The sequence below is a fragment of the Ornithorhynchus anatinus genome, chromosome 9, assembly GCF_004115215.2.
Source record: "Ornithorhynchus anatinus isolate Pmale09 chromosome 9, mOrnAna1.pri.v4, whole genome shotgun sequence".
NCBI lineage: Eukaryota > Metazoa > Chordata > Mammalia > Monotremata > Ornithorhynchidae > Ornithorhynchus > Ornithorhynchus anatinus.
In genome coordinates this window covers 42,366,936-42,385,610 of record NC_041736.1, presented here as the reverse complement: position 1 = coordinate 42,385,610, position 18,675 = coordinate 42,366,936, and the positions used below count along the sequence as shown (strand labels likewise).

General features: G+C 44.4%; 1 protein-coding gene across 1 annotated transcript in view; it reads right to left on the bottom strand.

Annotated features, from left to right (window-relative positions):
* The window catches only part of SNX5 (sorting nexin 5), a 35,790-nt gene extending 17,224 nt beyond the window's left edge, over positions 1 to 18,566 (bottom strand). Inside the window, exons 1-6 of the mRNA XM_029072126.2 lie at positions 18,446 to 18,566; positions 5,250 to 5,354; positions 3,764 to 3,874; positions 2,345 to 2,466; positions 1,734 to 1,857; positions 770 to 865 (exon numbers count right to left, since the gene is read on the bottom strand). Of these exons, the coding sequence (XP_028927959.1) occupies positions 770 to 865; positions 1,734 to 1,857; positions 2,345 to 2,466; positions 3,764 to 3,874; positions 5,250 to 5,354; positions 18,446 to 18,490 (603 nt within the window). The 5' untranslated portion in view covers positions 18,491 to 18,566. The remainder of the gene's footprint in view (positions 1 to 769; positions 866 to 1,733; positions 1,858 to 2,344; positions 2,467 to 3,763; positions 3,875 to 5,249; positions 5,355 to 18,445) is intronic.
* Between the last annotated feature and the right edge of the window lie 109 nt (positions 18,567 to 18,675).

The following is an 18,675-nucleotide window of genomic DNA, read 5'->3' as shown; positions in this document are numbered from 1 at the left end:
CAAAAACTCATCACTGGCCTCCAGATTCTCCAACTGTCTCCTAGCTGGTTGTTTCTTCTGCTACACTGCAGCCTTCTCTCTTTACTCCTTTACTAGCCTCCTAAACCTACTCTGTGACTCTTCTGTCATATTTTAATCCCTCATTGAAATGCATTTCCTTCTCAAATCTTCTGAACTACATCCCTTCCACTTTCAAAGTCCCCTAAAAAGTCCCCTCCATCATGAGGCATTCCCTAATTAATCCTCCACCTCCCTATCAGTCAGTCCCCTTAACACTCAAACAGTAGGATTTATTGAGCACTTACTGAGTGCAGAGCACTGTATAAAGTACTTAAGGGTACATCTTTTTAATTGCTTTTCAAATCACTAGCATTTATGCCCTTATTTTTACCTATTTTCTACCTGAGAATTTGTAAATTTGTGCCTGCATATCTTCTCCCTTGGACCGTAAACTCTTCAAGGGCAGGAACTATATATTTTACACAGTTTACTCAGACATAAAACACTTCACTCATTCTCCCAAAGAAATATACACAAGTTATAGTGTAAGCCTTAGACTTTGTTGACGTTTCTTAGATGACTTTGATGCTTACAAGAATATTAAAACACAGGACTTGCCTCTTTAGTAAGCCACGTATTCCCTTAAATTTAAACTAAAAGATTCTTAAAATTCCCAGCTGTTCCTCTTCATGAAACAGAGTTCCAAAGTATAAATCTGACAGTTTTCACCCAATGGAACTGTTTATCAAAAAGTTTAAGGGCCACCTACCTTAACTCCAGAAAAAAGGACTTCATCGGCACTTTTGACCACACTTTTAAAAAAGCCTCCAAACATCTCTTTGGTATTTTTTCTCCTAACACTTAGCTGAGAAGGAAGAAAAAAAAGAATTGAAAAGATGCCTCACAATGAATGCTACTTACTCTGCACCAAGAAGAATCCTGAACAAGTTGCAAATATGATCATTTTTTATTGGTGCTGTCACTTTTAAAAGACATTTCCTTTCTTTAATATGTTTGTTCCAACAACCAGTTCCCAGCTTGCTGAGTTGAAAGATAATGGCTGAGCTTGGGCAAAGGTCATGCTGCTCTCAAAACTTCCTTTTACAAATTTTGCTGTACTTTTGAGTACTTTTTCACAGCTATAATTTACTACATAACTTGTGTTAGAACTCCTTGAACTTTAATGGAAGGAGACTTTGAAAATTAGGCCCTAAGTTGCTGAGCAACTCAGGGAAATTTAATTCTTTAATGTGAATTTGCCCAAGCCATTTTTAACTCAGTATTCCTAAAAGCTACTGAGCTCAAATCAGAGGGAGGAGAGATTTCTGTTCCAAATAAACTGCTAAGACAGGAAAAATCAATTACTGGTGGTCTCACAAGGGCTTTGCCACAGCTTCATACTAATGCTCTTCTTAGTTATGAGGGAGAGTCCAACATCAAGTGAATGAATGGAACTCTCCTTCTGTTTCCTAACTAGAAGTTTCTCTCAAAAGGCTAAATACCTCCATGAACCACAGTGGTTGATGCATCAAATAGCTTAATCTGTTTCTTAATCAAAGTCCATCTCCAATGTATTATTTTGGAATACTGGGAGGAGGGTGTGGGGGGGAAAATCAAGCTGCTGTATACTACCAGCCCCATTGAGACGTCTCTAAACAAGTTCCTGGAAATTTTATTCAATCTTAACAATCCAGGCCTGTCAAGTTAAAGGAAGTAAAAAGTAATTGCCTTACATCCTGGTCATACTCCAGGAAAACGTGGAAGTTGCAGTCTTTGCTGAGGACAGGATGAGATGAGAGCCTCTGGAGGAAGACTTCATGTGAGGATACAGTCTTCTTAAAGACAGCTAAATATTCACTAAAAAAAAATGAAGTATTTTAGACTTGAACTAATCATCACTATATAACCAACCCCCCTGAGCAACAGCCTGACTGTCCCAGAAAAAGGATATTTGTCAAGTGGGCCAAACTTAAGCCACATGCTCCAATCTCTGGAGTGGTGGGGGCAACTCAATATGGCTGTTCCTTCCTGATTTAAAGACTTTGCTAAGGAATAGGGAGGTTGGGAATGGTCCCCGAGAATTCAGACAGCCACACATTCCCTTCTGTCTTAAGACTTGCCCCTTAAGGATCCAACATTAGAACCCACAGGGAGCTCAGTTTAATGGACTTGGATGTTAAAAAGCTAAAAATAACCTGATCAACATTGGCAGTTTCATGATTTAGCAAGTTGTTGGCAGCAAATGGATCCTGGGATGGTGAAAACAAGTTTCCTTTTAACACTGTATCTCCCTCAATTCAAGGACTGTTCTCTTTCCCAAAGTCAACCTATGAATCCCACTCACGCTTCTAGTTCTTGCTTCATTTTGGCAAACTCCTCCTTGGTCATAGAACCTTCACCTTCCCCTAATTTCTGCATCTTCTCTCTGGGTCCATCAAAGTCAGGTTTTGAAGGTGCTGGGGGTATCTGCATTAAATATATTATTCACAGCAAGCTTTTACATTGATGGGTATATTATAAAGATTTCATATATTAAAACAGACTCACCTCATCACCATTAAGATAAAATTAATGCTGCCTTAGATTATTAAGGCCAAAGAATAAGTCAACTAGAAAAGAGTCAGAAAGATCTTTAGGCAGAAAGAATTGGCACAGATGCTACCAGTGGGGTGTTGGAATGAAAGCGAGGTGGAGCCCCGGTTGTGCAAGCCACTGGGATGAGTAAATTCAGAGCCATAAGCTTGGTTCTTGTGGCTGGGGAGAATTTAAAGCCATGTTTCATTTAGAAGGTCTGTGTGTCACAACTGGCCTGTTTGCCAAAGGATGCTAACCCTGTTTTAGAGAAGCCCCATACCTGCTTCTTTTGCCAGTCACTCATCCTGACCTTTCAGTGATGAATAAGCTCCCTTTCCAAACATGGCTTTAGTTGGACGATTACTGGATTATTAGAGTCCATCGATGGGCTGTCATGGACCACGCTGCCAGGAAGGTATTCCAGGGTGAAATGCTATTCTCATCCTTCTCTAAACTAATTTCAGCCAGCATTTAATGCCTTCCCATCCCCACCCAAATTTTGAAGTGCGGCTGGCAGAGACAGGATTAAAACAAGAATAGTTCTGTCCTCAAAAAGGATCCTGGACAACATCACAAGGGGCTCCCATTTTTGGCTGAGTTTACACCTCCATTTGGACTCAGCTGCCAGCAAGGATTAAACAACTGTCAATTAAAATTCACCATTCATCTGGGAAGTTACCCTTCAGCCTATTTGGCAGAGCATTTCCATCTAGCTCTCCTTTAATAAGGGGGAAAACTGCACATTAAGCACAACCTGGACAGTGGCCTGATTCTCAAAGAAAGGAGCAGTAAGCACATCATTTTGAGGAATCAGACTCTCTCTCAGCCATGGCTACATTAATACAGCTTGTACAAACTAGCTGTGGTTGGCAGCTAATTTAAAACAAAAGTCCAGGGGTAGCCTAGACCCAACTGTTGTCTATGTTCATTTTTAAAACCAACCATGGTTCTTGGTTATATCACTAATTTTAAAAAAAACACCCACAAGTGTTAAAAATTAGCATTTTGCCTCAATAACTGTATAATATATTCAAAGGGTTCTTTTAGAGGCCAAATTTAACAGAGTTACTGAAGATACTAGATTAAAAGGATCACTATACATTCAGCTTAACGAGACTTGGAATGTAGTATAGTTAAGGAGAAAGATGCTGACTTAATAGACCATTTTGCCCTTTTAAAGCAGACTTACAATGAGCCCCCCATATTCTTCGGTTTCAGTAAGTGTATCATGTAGCCACACAAAGTCTTCATGCTGTCTTGTAACAGAAAACTCTGGGGTTTGAAAAATAGGCAGTGTAGTCTGTAAGATAAGGAAAAAGAAAGTTCACCAGAGAATTCCATGTGTGGCTGACTTCTGAGGACTTCTACAACCAAGAAACAAGAACTAGTTCATGTGCTCCACAGCCAAAAATGCAACCGGCTGCCAGCTTCCAAGGTGGTGGAAAGCCCTGTCTGTCCATGTGTCTGCTCCCCGCTCCCCCACCGACCCCTCAGCCCCATCCCCTTCAGCTAGCCACCTGATCCCCAGGCTTTGAATAGCTTCAGAAACTCCTTCCCCGTTATCTCCGAATGGGGAAGGAGCAAACATTACATCTTTGGTGACAAAACTAAAAGTTAAGTGCTTCGCCCTTTATGTTCCAAGGCTTTGGGTTTTTTCAGCATTCTCTGGGGGCAACTGTATATGTGGCCCAGTAACCCCTAGAGGTATACCGTAGCCCATGCTTGATTGATCTACACCTCTTCCTCCCTCACTCCCTGAAATTGGGGGAAAGGAGTGGAGATATCAGAACCCACCCTGGATGGACAGGCTTCCATCCCATGGGACCTGCAGGCCAATACGGCCCACCCCACCAGGGGTTCACATCCGAGATTTGGGGAATGCCTGGAGGCGATGAAATGGGCACATGCTATGAGAGATTTGGTAGTCAATGTGGCCAGTGCTACTCCCCACAATATCTTTTCAAAGCAGCTTAGAAGAGGGCAGACTGGAAAGCAGCAATTTCTACATTTAAGTTGCACATACTTGCTTCAAATGGAGAATACAGGAAATGGAGGAGGAAAGTTACTTTTCCCTCCATGGCTCCCTTCTGAACCAAGGAAGCGGCATGGCCTAGTGGAAGGATCCCAGGCCTGGGAATCAGGAAACATGGGTTCTAATCCCTGCTCCACCACTTGTCCGCTTTGTGACTTTGGACGAGTCACAAATTTCTCTGGGCCTCCCTTTCCTCATCTGTAAAATGGAGATTAAACAACTGTTCTCCCTCCCACAGACTGTGAGCCTTAGGTGGGCTGGGGACTGTGTCTAAACTGAATATACTATCCCTATCCCACTGTATAATCAACGTTTCACAAATACCATTATCATGGACTGCTAAATTCAAACTGACACTCGATATTAAGACCTTGAGTGGATAGACAGAGAGCTCCTTGTGGGCAAGGAGCATGTCTACCAATTCTATTGTACTGTATTCTCCCAAGTACTTAGAACAGTGCTCTGTACACAGTAAGAGCTTAATAAATAGGATTGATTGCTCAAAGGTCATAGCCTTGCTCTGCCAAATACCATCTTGCCAAATGTTTACCTAGACAATGGTGACTAGTTACTAAATGGCTGAAATCCTGACCCTCAAACCCCAGGATACCCTTCAAGAACACTTTCCCTCTTACTCCCTTACCTTGGTGTGCACCGTAAACTTGACCTTGTCTCTTTCACTAAGGGCATCGGGGATGTCAATCTGGAGAGAAGGATCAACATTCAGGTCCACAGACACAGACCTTAACTGAAACACATTAAAGAAAAAAAAAATCAGCTTAGTCCAAATACCACAGCTTGAAATGGAAATTAGCTTTGGTTACCGAATCTCTAGTTTTAAAATACACATCTGAAATGCAGGAACTCATGCAAATTTGAGAAGTTTTTTTCAGTTGGCTGAGCATTAGAAATGACTAATAAAGTCTTCTCTGGGGATCTATCAGATGTACAGGTCAAACATTCCATACAAGCTCAGTGAAATGGAATTCCCAGAGGGGGTAGGTGCAAAGTGAGCAACACTAACAGCCCAATAGGAGAAAATGCCAAAACTCCAACCTCCTCACCCCTCCCTCACCCATTCCCAGATCTGGATCCTTCTTTGCCCTATAAAACTACCAGGGGCTGATTGAGGAAGACACACAGCCCATCCCCACACCTCCACTGTCCCCCAGCCATTTCTACAAAGCCTTCTCCAGCGGTGGAAAGGTGGTGTACTTAAGCTCAGCAAGCAAACTGCGAGTAATTTATTCTAATGCCAGCAAAAACAGGAACAGCACATTTTATCACACTCATTCAGCTTTTCACTGACTTTTACTATTTACAGCTGCTTAGATACCATAGGTGAAAAGGTCCCACAGAACAATATAAAGCTAAATGGAAAGAGGTACACAAGGACTGGCTTGTTGACAAGACTTTTGTTACATTTTGTTCAGTTTGACAGGGGATGCATCATTCATACCAATAATACAAAGTTGAGAAAGGCTACTGTAATTTGAAAGGTTCAAAAGGACACAGACAGAGCATCCAAAAATACATGTGGGGAACAACCGCATAAATGTGTATAATGCAATTCTAGGATATTTCAAATTCCTCCAATGTATTTGAGGATCCCAAGCATCACATTGTTGGGGAGCTATAGAGAAAACACTCAAAAATCACTACTTTTATTTTTTCCTTTGGTATTTGCTAAGCACTTACTATGTGCCAGGCACTATATTAAGTACTGGGGTAGATACAAGCTAATCAGGTTGGACACACTCCCTAGCCCACATGGAGTTATTAGTCAGTCCCCATTTTACAGATGTGAGATAATTGAGGCACAGATAATTTAAGTGACTTGTCCAAGGTCACCCAGTAGACAAGTGGAGGAGCTGGGATGATAACCCAGGCCTGTACTCTATCCATTAGGCCATGCTATTCCTCATTTATTAGAGAAAGACCATCTCAAAATGGTCCCATATTGGACTGAAGAACAAGGCCAACTTTGTATTCACCTGATCACCATCAGTGAGGCAGTGCTCAGGGCAACACAGTTTCTCTGGTAAAATGTGTCAGAAGAGTGTCTAATAGCAAGACACCCAGGCAGCTGCTGTATAGCAATCTGAAGCAACCCAGAAAAAGCAGAAGCAATAACAGAGCCTTAGTGAAGCCCAGTCTCAATGTAATGCACTGCAGAGAGCTACTGGGACACTACAAATCAATCTTATACCAAAGACAAACTAACCTAATGGGCAGCAATCAAGATACAGGGTGTCCTTCTTGAGAGGAGACTTAGCAGAAAGCTTTTGAAAATGAGGATGCCAAATGGCAAAGAAAGAAACGGGTACTGAATAAAGCAAATGCTTTAAAGCAACAAGGAGGAACTATTGTTCCATGAATAAAATAAGAGTTGGGTTGTTCATAGGTCATTCCAGCCACACCCACACACAGAGAACTTCACTCTCGGCAATGTGATATGTGGAGTATTACAAGTAGATGCCATGTAAAATCTGCATTAGATCTAATAGCCACATTAGATCTAAGGCCACATTCAGATTACATTTGCATTCAGGTTTCTGCCACAAACTCATATGCTTCATTCCAAGAATTACAGAGTTTTGATCCATGAAGCACGATTTCATATGATTCGGCAGCACTGTAGATTGCTCAAAGACAACACACCTCATCCTTCCTGACAAGCTACTGTGGGTAGGGCAGATCAGGTAGTCACCTCCAACTCTTTTCAAAATAAAATAAGTGAATTGAAACAAGTGCCCCATCTCAGATCTTCTGCCACTCAAAACCCTCTAGCAAGGCTCAAGTGTCCACAGAAATGAACACATATTTCCACCAAAGCCTGAGAAGACCGCCAATTGACTGCCAAAGGATTTGGAGTAGACTGTCTTTAGACAATTCTGGGGCAGGGAGAACAAAACCAGCATTTCTTATTTCCCCAGAGAAAGGTCTCAGCACCTGTGACGTATGCACACAGACTTCCCAGCAGCCAATTAGGAACTGATGGTGGGAAGTGAAGATCAATCAGCGCTATTTATTGAATGCTTAAGTGAACCTTATCAGCAAAAGCATTTATCGACTGTCTATTGTGTCCATAGAGGATTGTATTAGACTGTAAATCCTCTAGACTGTAAACTCATGGTGGGCAGGAAATGTGTTTATCAACTTGTTATATTGCACTCCCCCAAGCATTTAGTAAATGCTTAGTAAATATGACTAGCTGATTACTAGCCTTTTGAAAAGGCACTAGAAGTAAAAAATAAATTCCTGCTCTCAAAGAGTTCACAATCTGAAGGAATGGGACTGGGAAAATAAAGGGAAGTGAATCCATCATCATTTGTGGTATTTACTGAGGACCTACTGCATGTGGAGCACTGTTCAAAGAGCTTGGAAAAATACACCAGGAGCCCCAACACATAGCCACTGCCCTCCAAGAATTTACAATCCACTGGGCTGGACAGACAAAAGTGATTTATATTCAGTGGGAGCAGGAAGGAGAATAATGGTCCAATCTCTCCGGGCCACTTACAAGTTGAAGGTGCCCTGGCATAATCATTAATAATTGTGGTACTCTTAAGCGCTTTCTGTGTGCCAACCACTGTAGTAAGCACTGGGGTAGCTACAAGATAACCAGCTGCGATGCGGTCCCTGTCCAACATTGGGCTCACTGAGGAGGAAGGACAGGTATTGAATCGTCACTGAGGAGGACAGAGGCACAGAGAAGTTAGGTGATTTACCCAAGGTTACCCAGCAGGTAAGTGGCATAGTCAGGATTAGAACTCAAGTTTTCTTACTGCCAGGCCTGTGCTCTTTTCACTAGGCCATGCTGCTTTCTAAGGTGTGCAAGGGAAATTGAGAGAACGTGGGTTGGGTGAACAGGGGAAGGTTTATCTGCTGGTTTCTTTTTTCTGCATTCAATTTTGCATAGAGAGAAGTTGGAGCTTTTCCATAGGTTCCAGACTGATCATGTGAGCAGAGCGGGCCTCAGTTTCAAGATGGAAAGCTTCATTCCCTCTTGTTTGGGGGAATGGTCCACCTACAGCTCCCCACCCCAAAGTTCTGGTAGATTACAGGCAGCCAAGAGGCAGGGGCTGAGAGGAGATTTTTTTTTTCCTCCCCACCTTCCGAAATCTACGCTAATGATTTCAATGAGCGTGACTGTATTTTCTCCATAAACAAGGCAGAGAAACAAATCCTCAAATCGGACTCTTTGGGACTGTTTGAACCATTCAGACAGCCTTCCACCTCCTCTCTGGAAACATCAGCGCTTACGACAAAATAAACTCACTCTGTGCAGGGAACACAGGAGTCTGCCAACTCTGTTGTATTATACTCTCCCAAGCACTTAGTACAGTGTTCAATAAATATGATTGATAAAAGCCATTTCTCTAGAAGGCCCATGCCAAGGAGAGCCCCCACAATCCTGCCTTGTCCAGCACCGTCCAGCTTCAGAACACTGCTCATCATCACTGCCCGGCAGAGGCAGACTCTGCCTGTTGCAGCCCCAGCTTCAACCACTGCCCAACTTGGGTGCTCCAGACATGTTCCCCACTAGACACTTTTATCCCCACCCCTTTGGTCACCCTGAAAACCTAGGCAGGTTCCTCTTTCCAAACCTAATATTCTTATAAGGGTTTGGGGGTTAGTGGGTGACCATGAGTCACCTGAAAGCTTTTTGGCTAAATTTCCTGCATAAGTAAAAGGAGAAAGGGAGTGATTTGGCTAAATCCACTTGGCTAAACATGGAGGGATTTTGGATGATCTCATCCATGGCGCAGGCATCCTTATACTCAATTTCCCCTATCCTTAATTTATTTTAACATCTGTCTTCCCCGTAGACGGAAAGCTTTTTGTCAAGAGGGATCATGTCTACCAACACTGTTGAACTGTACTTTCCCAAGCACTTAGTAAGGTGCTCTGCACAAAGTAGTTGCTCAATAAATACCACTGATTGACAAAAATCTCCAGGCTGAGGCAGTAGCAAGCTTCCAACAAGAAAAGTCTGTAAGAGTTCAGTAGTTCCTTTTTGAGATATACAAACCATTATTTCCTCTGGTAGGCTCAGCAGGCTCCCCTTAAAAATCAAGCTATCAAATAAGCAACAATCTCTAGCTAGAGCAAGTGTATGATGAGACCGATAACTCGTCATTTGATACCAGCAAAGGGATGCAAGGTTAATTCAGATTCCTGTTGAGGAATTAAAGCAAAGAAAATGGTCATCCTAGATCTCCTCTAACAGCAGTATCTGGCAAACTGCATAATACTCAAAGCACTGAATTTCTGAAAGAAAAATGCAAAAATGGTTGAACTGGCTTCCTTTTTCAACAGGGTTGAAATGCTGGGCAAGAAGAAACTGTGTACAAGACACAAACATTTTCTAATATGCACAAAAAGGGAAAAGACCCAATATTAAGAGCACAGTTGTCACTTTGTGTAACACATCGCAAGGCTGCCATCTCTAAGATTAGAAACTGAAGAGTCCTATTAAGATGATGGGCCTTGTGATTCAGTGTTTCTTCAAATGCCTTGTTTAGAAATCCATTTTTCTAACTTGCATCCAGATTATTTCGGTCTTTCAATCAATATATTTTTGACTTAATTTTTAGAAATATCCAATGTGCTTGTAATGCATTACTCAACAGATTTTGTAAATTATAGTTTGGAAATACCTTGAATTAAGCTTTCCGATAATTCCATATTTTTACATAATAGCAACTATGTGTTTCAGACAATGGTCGAGAGGAATTAGAACATTCAGGTTTGTAAACTGTAAAGAATGCCAATATTTCATTAAAGCTGACAACAACTCAAATGGTTAGAATAGAGGAAAGCAGATGTGGACGAAGGAGAAGTTCTTTTCGTCATCCACGAATTTCTGGCATCCAAAAGACCTGCTTCCTGAACTACAGTGGAGTAGTTTAAAAAAAGAAACAGTTTGCCAGTCAGTTGATCTTTTCATTCACAAAAGGCTCATTTGATTAATTTAAATCAAATTAGGACCATTCCCCTCTCCCAAGGAGTTCCTGATATTGCTGGAGGCATATCCATTTAGGAATAAAAGAGTTCCAACAAGCCTATATTTCTCAGGATTTGAGGCCTGTGACACAAAACACAGCAGAACCTGTATGCACAGGGCAAGTTAAATCACGCATCAGAATTTTTGAATTTATAAACCCCTTCTCTCAGCCGGCACAGGAAATCATTACTACAGCAAAGAGACATCCTGTTTGTTCCCCTAGACACACAGCTTTTTATCTGCAACCCCCTTTTATTAAAGCCACTTTCTAGTGCTCTCTGAAGTGAAGCTGTCAGACTCCCCGCACTCACTTGGCCCTTACATACAAGAGATAACGGGAAGATTGTCCTGAAGGAAATAGCTCTTCCAAGTTGAACCCTGAGCTTGATCACTTAACATCCACACCGTGTCTTCCAGATTCTTCAGAAAGACATTTTGAAAAAAGGCAGAAGTTACAAATGCAATTCTGTGAATGTTCCTTAAAAGCCTGATATAACCTCAAAAAGGGAAGTTGATATTTATTAAAAAAGGGATAATCTTGATGTTGGATGACTTTAATACTAGTTACTAAAAGCTACTGAATACTTGAAAACAGAACTAGCACTTGGCATTTTGGTTGAAAAATCAAAATATGAAAAGAATTCATCTCATCCCACTGCGATTTAAAGCATTCAGTAGAGTTCTTGAAATTTCTCTCCCCCACCCCCAACCAGACATTCACTTGGCAGGAGTCACTGAGCCCTACATTTCCAAACCTCTACAAAAACTTTATCAAAATAGTTTTCACTCATCAGAAGAGGGGAAAGGGGCATCTCCAAAGTAAGATGTTTTTCTTGGCTAATCTCTACTTCTTAGATATTTTATTTCAAAACCTTTTTACTCAGTCATCTGAAAAATGGTATCAGTTCTCCTAATGAGCAAAATCTGCAAGCCAACTGGATTCATTTAAAAGTCCAAAGTTCCCATGAACCCAATACTCTTAGCATTTCCAGAAATCTTCACTGTCCTGAGGGATCTGATTTAATGGCACATGATAAAACCCATCTGAGCAGATTGCAACACCCAGTGAACTTCTGTTGGGAACTTACTAAATAGATCAGGACTATTGCTACCCTGACTAAAAAAGTATTGCCACATGCCTGCTTACTGAACAGAGTAGCTTTTTTGCACTAAACACTTCTCTAACCAATATTTTATAGGTTGATCTTTGTATTAATACTTTATACAGAGTCTTGGAGATCCCCCTCAAATGACCCTACTCCCTAGTTCGACAGCAGCTACTATTGGCATGAATTTTGCCTTCCAAATGTTGGATCCAGTCTGATTTTGGCATTTAAATGCCACTAGACTGGGCTGTTGAGACCAAAAGTATTCATTTACACAGAGCTTAAGGCTTCACATTACTCTCTAGTTCTAGCAAAAGCCCCAACGTCTCAAGCAGAAATTGTGACTCTCCTAGATTTCGCAGAGCATTTAAGTCAAGCCTACCCTGGTAACACCCTTTTGTTCAATCTCCCTTTGGTATTTATTGAGCAACCACTATGTATTGAGCATTGTACTTTGCCCATGGGGAGGAATTTACAAGAAAAAGGAAGAGACAAGGCAACACGTAAAGAACACAGAACTGGGAGTCAGGAGATCTGGGTTCTAATCCTAGCTCTGCCACTGATCTGCTGTGAGACCCTGGGCAAGTCGTTTAAGTGCTCTGTGCCTCAGTTTTCACATCTGCAAAATGGGGATAGGAGTCCTGCCCTCCCTACCTCTTAGTGAGTCCCATGTGAGACAGGGACTGTTTCCAATCTGATAATCTTGTACCTGTCCCAATGTTTGGCACATACTTAATAGATGCTGTCATTAGTGTTATCCAAAAACACAGATAGCCAACAAATGTCAAACGAATACATAAGAAACACTAATCGCAGAAAAATATCATGTTTATGTAAGGTATGCCTATAAGTACTGATCAGCTGATAGTACTTGATTGATCACCTACTATATACAGTACCCTGTACTAAGCTCTTAGGAGAGTACAATGGAATTAGTAGACAGACCTAATCCTTACTTCAAGGATCTTACAACTCGGCAGGGAAAATATAAATTAAGACTGTCATATCAGGATGATTGGAATAGCTTTGAGAAGAAGGTGGATTTTTTTGTAATATTTTGAAGGAGAGGGACATGATTGGACAGAGAAAGAATGCTACATACAATGGCCCAAAGTGAATACTATCAACAGGCTTGCTTGTCTAAGGTGGAAAACAAAACCAGGGGCATAGCAAGAGGTCAGGAAAACTAAATAAAATGGGTCCCTGCCCAAGAATTGATGTTGCACTTCATTCGTTGGACAATATTTACTGTACTGGTGCTATGGGCTTATTAAAGATGACTGCAAAAAACAGCTCCAGACCCTGCCCTTAATTAAATTTACAAAATAACGAGAGGAATTTGGGGGATTTTGCCACCCTTTAAACTTGATCCTGCCACTCTAGCTCTTGCTGCTCCTCTCCTCTTCTCCACCAGGAGTAGAACACAAACTAATGTAGGGCTGCCTAAACTGTCCTGCCATCAGCTCTCCCTCCTCCTCCCTTTCAAAGGTTTGAAGCAGTAACAGAATCCAGTTCATCCCAGAGTGCAAACCCGGGTGCACGGCCTTGCCATCTGACCCCCAGCTACCTCAACAGAAGGGCTCCCATTCACTAGTTTTTAAAATGGTATTTGTTAAGCACTTACAATGTGTCAGACACTGTACTAAGCGCTGGGGTAGATACAGGCTAATCAGGTTGGACACGGTCCACGGTTCCACATAAGGCTCACAGTCTTAATTCCCATCTTACAGGAAACTGAGGGACAAAGAAGTTAAATGACTTGTCCAACGCATACAACAGACAGAAGGGAGAGCCAGGGTTAGAAACCAGGTCCTTTTGACTCCCAGGCCTTGACCTATCCTAGTCCTAAATTCCCTCGACTTCCCTAATAAAAGTTAAAGCTAAGTTTGAATTCCACACCATCACTGGATAAGAGCAAACAGGGCGGAGGATCAGAACCCTTGAGTCCTACGCCCAACTCAACCATGCATCTTGAGTCAGAGAAAAGAAGTTACTGTCCTTGTCTATGGAGTTGAGTTGGCCATGTCTACGGCATTTTGGCCTTCTTGACAAACCAAAAAAAAAAGGAAACAAAAAATTGACAGCAGAATGTTTTGGAAGCTAGTTTTAAAAAGTTGTCTTTGAAAGGCTGATATAGGTGGTCACCTAAGAGCAAGCTAATTTATAATAAATCACAAGTCCAGAAGCATAGGTTGGCTATTTCTCCCAGCAAGTACCCCACCCACTAAAAATATCAATTTACAAAGCTCACGTTTTTCCTGTCTGAGTCTCTCTCATACACTGGCTCACATTCTAATACATGTTGGCAGCTCAGGGCTTCTTGAATAATTTAATACAGTTCTGAGTTTCTTTTATCATAATAGACCAAAAGAAAAATCCAAATCACCCCCTTAGGCATAACTAATGCAGCTTGCTTGAGGGAGGGAGTGAAAAGACAACTCCTACTCAATTATTGTTTGTGTAGAAGGCCTCCTTTAGATCACCCAGCTGAAATTATTAATTTCTGTTTGGCACATCCAGTCTCACGACAATGAACATTTCTAGCAAGCAACCACAGAACCCCTGGCGGCCCAACCTGAAACCTTAGAATTTTCTAGAGCTGCTGTCTGCTTCTCTGCTCTTCAAAGCCAAGAGGGAAGAGATGAAGTTAATTGAGAAAGGTTCTGTTTGCTAAACTCCGCTACCAAGAGGATACTTTAAACAAAGTCATGTTGGCTCCCCCTTGTTGCCTAAATCCATCTAAGAAAGGAGTGCCTACAACCTAATGTAATAATAATAATAATTACGGTATTTGTTAAGCGCTTACTATGTGCAGAGCACTGTTTTAAGCACTGGGGTAGATACAGGGTAGTTAGATTGTCCCATGTGGGGCTCACAATTTTTAATCCCCATTTTTACAGATGAGGTAATTGAGGCACAGAGAAGTTAATGACTTGCCCAAGTTCACACAACAGACAAGTGGCGGATTGGGGATTAGAATCCTCGACCTCTGACTCCCAAGCCTGTGCTCTTTCCACTAAGAAGGGGCATCCCTGAGGTAGGGTGGGTTGGGGAAATTAATTCATTTGATCATACTTTCTGAGCACTTGCTGGGTGCAAAGTGCTGCACTAAGCACTTGGAAGAGCACAAAATAATAGAGAGACATCCCCTGCTCACAAGTTCTCAGTTCTCAGTCTAGAGGGAATTGGCCAGGGCTGTGGCCCCGGAGGCCACGGACTCACCCAGCAGGCAGTAGTGGCAACCAGTTCCAAGCCTTAAACTCAGTCTTCCCAACCGGCAGCCTCGTCCCAAGTGCCCTGTCTATACCTTCTGGAGTCTGGCGATGGGAGAATCTGAGTGCCCAACTGGGGGAAGAGGGAGAGCTCACATATTCGTGGCTAACAGCAAGCAGCAGTGTGACACAGAGAATGAGATGCAGGTGCCTCAGTTACCTCATTTGGAAAATGAGGATTAAGACTGTGAGCCCCACGTGGGGCAAACTAATTAACTTGTGTCTACCCAGCGCTTAGAACAGTGCTTGGCACATAGTAAGCCCTTAACAAATACCAAAATTAGTAGTAGTAATCAACTGGGAAAGATTAAAACTTCTAAAACTATTTTTTTTGGTTGTAGGAAACAGCAGCCATTCAATAGTTCAATAGTTTCCCAGAAGGGGACACTTCAATGTAGTTACCCACACTGTAGTTATCCAGAATGGGGCCTGATTTTTTTTTTCTCCTCTGAGACTTTCATAAAAGACCCCTCCCTAATAGTTTTCATTTTAACTAAGCATCCTATTTCTATGGACTTTGGAATATTTATGAGATTTGGGCATCAGGGCAAAAATACATTGAGTCTAGTTCTAGATAAACTAGCTTACTGCACGCATAGCCATAGAACAAGTCAAATCCTTTCAGCGGCTTTGGAATTAGGATTTAAGAGACCTTTAGAAATGGGTATTAAAAAAAGGTTTGCTCCAAAAATCTTTCAATAGATATAAAAACCAGCCATTGTCACCTTGATTTATTCTCTTCCTGAAGTCCAGTTTACATAGCAATGCATTTACAAGATCAGTTCTTAAATATATACTCATATGGATGTACTCAAATATACCACTCAGTAAGAGCTGTTTGAAAGGTGCTGGGCGATTTATATAGTACACTTTATTTATGTTGTCTTATTTAATGACATTTCCCTAGTGATTAAGGCTACAAAACTCACCCCCAAATGGAGCAAATGCTCCTGAATGGCCCTTCGCGAGCAAGTTAAAAAACACAAAAGGAATGCTTAAGACCAATTCTGACAATGTTTCAGAAATGGTTTCTAAACAGTAAAACGGTAGCCTCTTATCAACACTTCTCTAATCATGTGGACACCACACCGAAACTTTAAACACGAACTTTAGTCTAGATAGGCCTTGTCTTTTATTATATGCAATTTCACACACAACGCTGGCTATCCTCTCCTGTAGGGAGAGCATAATAATTTACCTAGACCATGGTGACCCTCTTAGGAATCATCTGACTGTTGGAGATACATATATATACACATACATATATACATTCATTTAATATTTAGGCTCTTACTGTGTGCAAAGCACTGCACTAAGAGTTTGGGAGAGTACAACAGGCACATTCCTGCCCACAACAAGCTCACAATCTAAAGACACATATGCATTTATATGTATGTAGATATACATATATATACAGAAGCAGCATGGTGTAGTGGCTACAGCCCAGGCCTGAGAGTCAGAAGGACCAGGTTTCTAATTCCAGCTCCGCCACGTCTGCTGGGTAACCTTGGGCAAGTCACTTCACTTCTCTGGGCCTCAGTTACCTCATCTGTAAAATGGGGGTTGCGATTAGGAGCCCCACATGGGAAAGGGGCTGTAACCAACCCGATTCGCTTGCATCCACCCTAATGCAGTGCCTGGCACACAGTAAGTGCTTATATACCATTATTATTATTATTATTACATACATGTACGCCTATTTTTACAGCAGGATTTTGGCCTTAGAGCCCGCTGTCGGTTGATGCACTGCAGACCGCCTTGGTTAAAAACGAGGACGAGGAGAGAGGGAGGTGCAGAGTTGGAAAGTGGAGAATTTTTATTGTTATTTTTTATGAGTTACAGAGAGAGGTGACTTGTTCTCTTCAGCTGGGATAGGAGGAAAGGATGGATGCCAGAGAGAGATCAAAGAGTTGAGGGGGTACAGGGGATATGGAGCACTAGAGACCTAGAGCACGGGAGGGGGGAGATAGAGCACTGGAGGAGGGAGACTCGAGAGCATGGTTTGGGGGGGGGAGACAAGGAGCACGGGGGGGGGGGAAGACAAGGAGCACGGGGGGGGGGAAGACAAGGAGCACGGGGGGGGGAAGACAAGGAGCACGGGGGGGGGAAGACAAGGAGCACGGGGGGGGGAAGACAAGGAGCACGGGGGGGGGGAAGACAAGGAGCACGGGGGGGGGAAGACAAGGAGCACGGGGGGGGGGAAGACAAGGAGCACGGGGGGGGGGAGACAAGGAGCACGGGGGGGGGGGGACAAGGAGCACGGGGGGGGGGAAGACAAGGAGCACGGGGGGGGGGAAGACAAGGAGCACGGGGGGGGAAGACAAGGAGCACGGGGGGGGAAGACAAGGAGCACGGGGGGGGGAAGACAAGGAGCACGGGGGGGGGAAGACAAGGAGCACGGGGGGGAGACAAGGAGCACGGGGGGAAGACAAGGAGCACGGGGGGAAGACAAGGAGCACGGGGGGGAAGACAAGGAGCACGGGGAAGACAAGGAGGGGGGGAAGACAAGGAGCACGGGGGGAAGACAAGGAGCACGGGGAAGACAAGGAGCACGGGGGGGAAGACAAGGAGCACGGGGGAAGACAAGGAGCACGGGGGGGAGACAAGGAGGAGGGGAAGACAAGGAGCACGGGGGGGAGAAGACAAGGAGCACGGAGGGGGGAGAAGACAAGGGCACGGGGGGAGAAGACAAGGAGCACGGGGGGAAAGACAAGGAGCAGGGGGAGAAGACAGGAGCACGGGGGGAGAAGACAAGGAGCACGGGGGGGGAGAAGACAAGGAGCACGGGGGGGGGGAAGACAAGGAGCACGGGGGGGGAAGACAAGGAGACGGGGGGGAACAACGGAGCACGGGGGGGGGAAGACAAGGAGCACGGGGGGGGGGAAGACAAGGAGCACGGCGGGGGGAAGACAAGGAGCACGGGGGGGGAAGACAAGGAGCACGGGGGGGGAAGACAAGGAGCACGGGGGGGGGGACCAGACAGGAGCACGGGGGGGGGGAAGACCAGGAGCACGGGGGGGGGAAGACCAGGAGCACGGGGGGGGGGAAAGACCAGGAGCACGGGGGGGGGGAAAGACAAGGAGGATGGGGGGGAAGACATGGAGCATTTGGGGGGGGAGATATGGAGCATTTGGGGGGGGAGACCCGAGAGTACTAGAGGGGAAGACATGGAGCACGGGAGGGAGGAGACATGGAGCACGGGAGGGAGGAAAGACCCGAGAGCACTGGAGAGGAGAGACACCGAGCCCTGGGGGGGAGGGGGGGAGAGGCGAGGAACACGCTGTGCGAAGCGCTGGGGGCAGCCTGGCATCTGATCCCGCCTCCGCCCCTCTCCGGCTGGGGGACCCCGGGGCCTCCCCCCCGTGCGATGGCGGGGGGCAGAGCGCAGCCATAAGCACCGAGTGTAGCGCCCGGACACCGGGGAGCCCCCCGGCCCGCAACCGCCGCCCACCTTGCCACGCTCCTCCTCCTGCAGCAGCTGGGGCACGGAGGCCATGGCGAAGTCGGGCCGGGTGAAGAGGTGCGGTCCTGCGCGGTGCGCTCCGTCCCGCCGCCGCTAAGACTGCCCGCGGCCGGGGGGCCCCGCGGCCCCGCCCCTCCACCCGCCCCGCGCGTCCGCCACCGGCCCGGCGCGCCCCGGGCCTCGCCACCGAGACGAGCGGAGCCCGGCCTAGAGGGGCT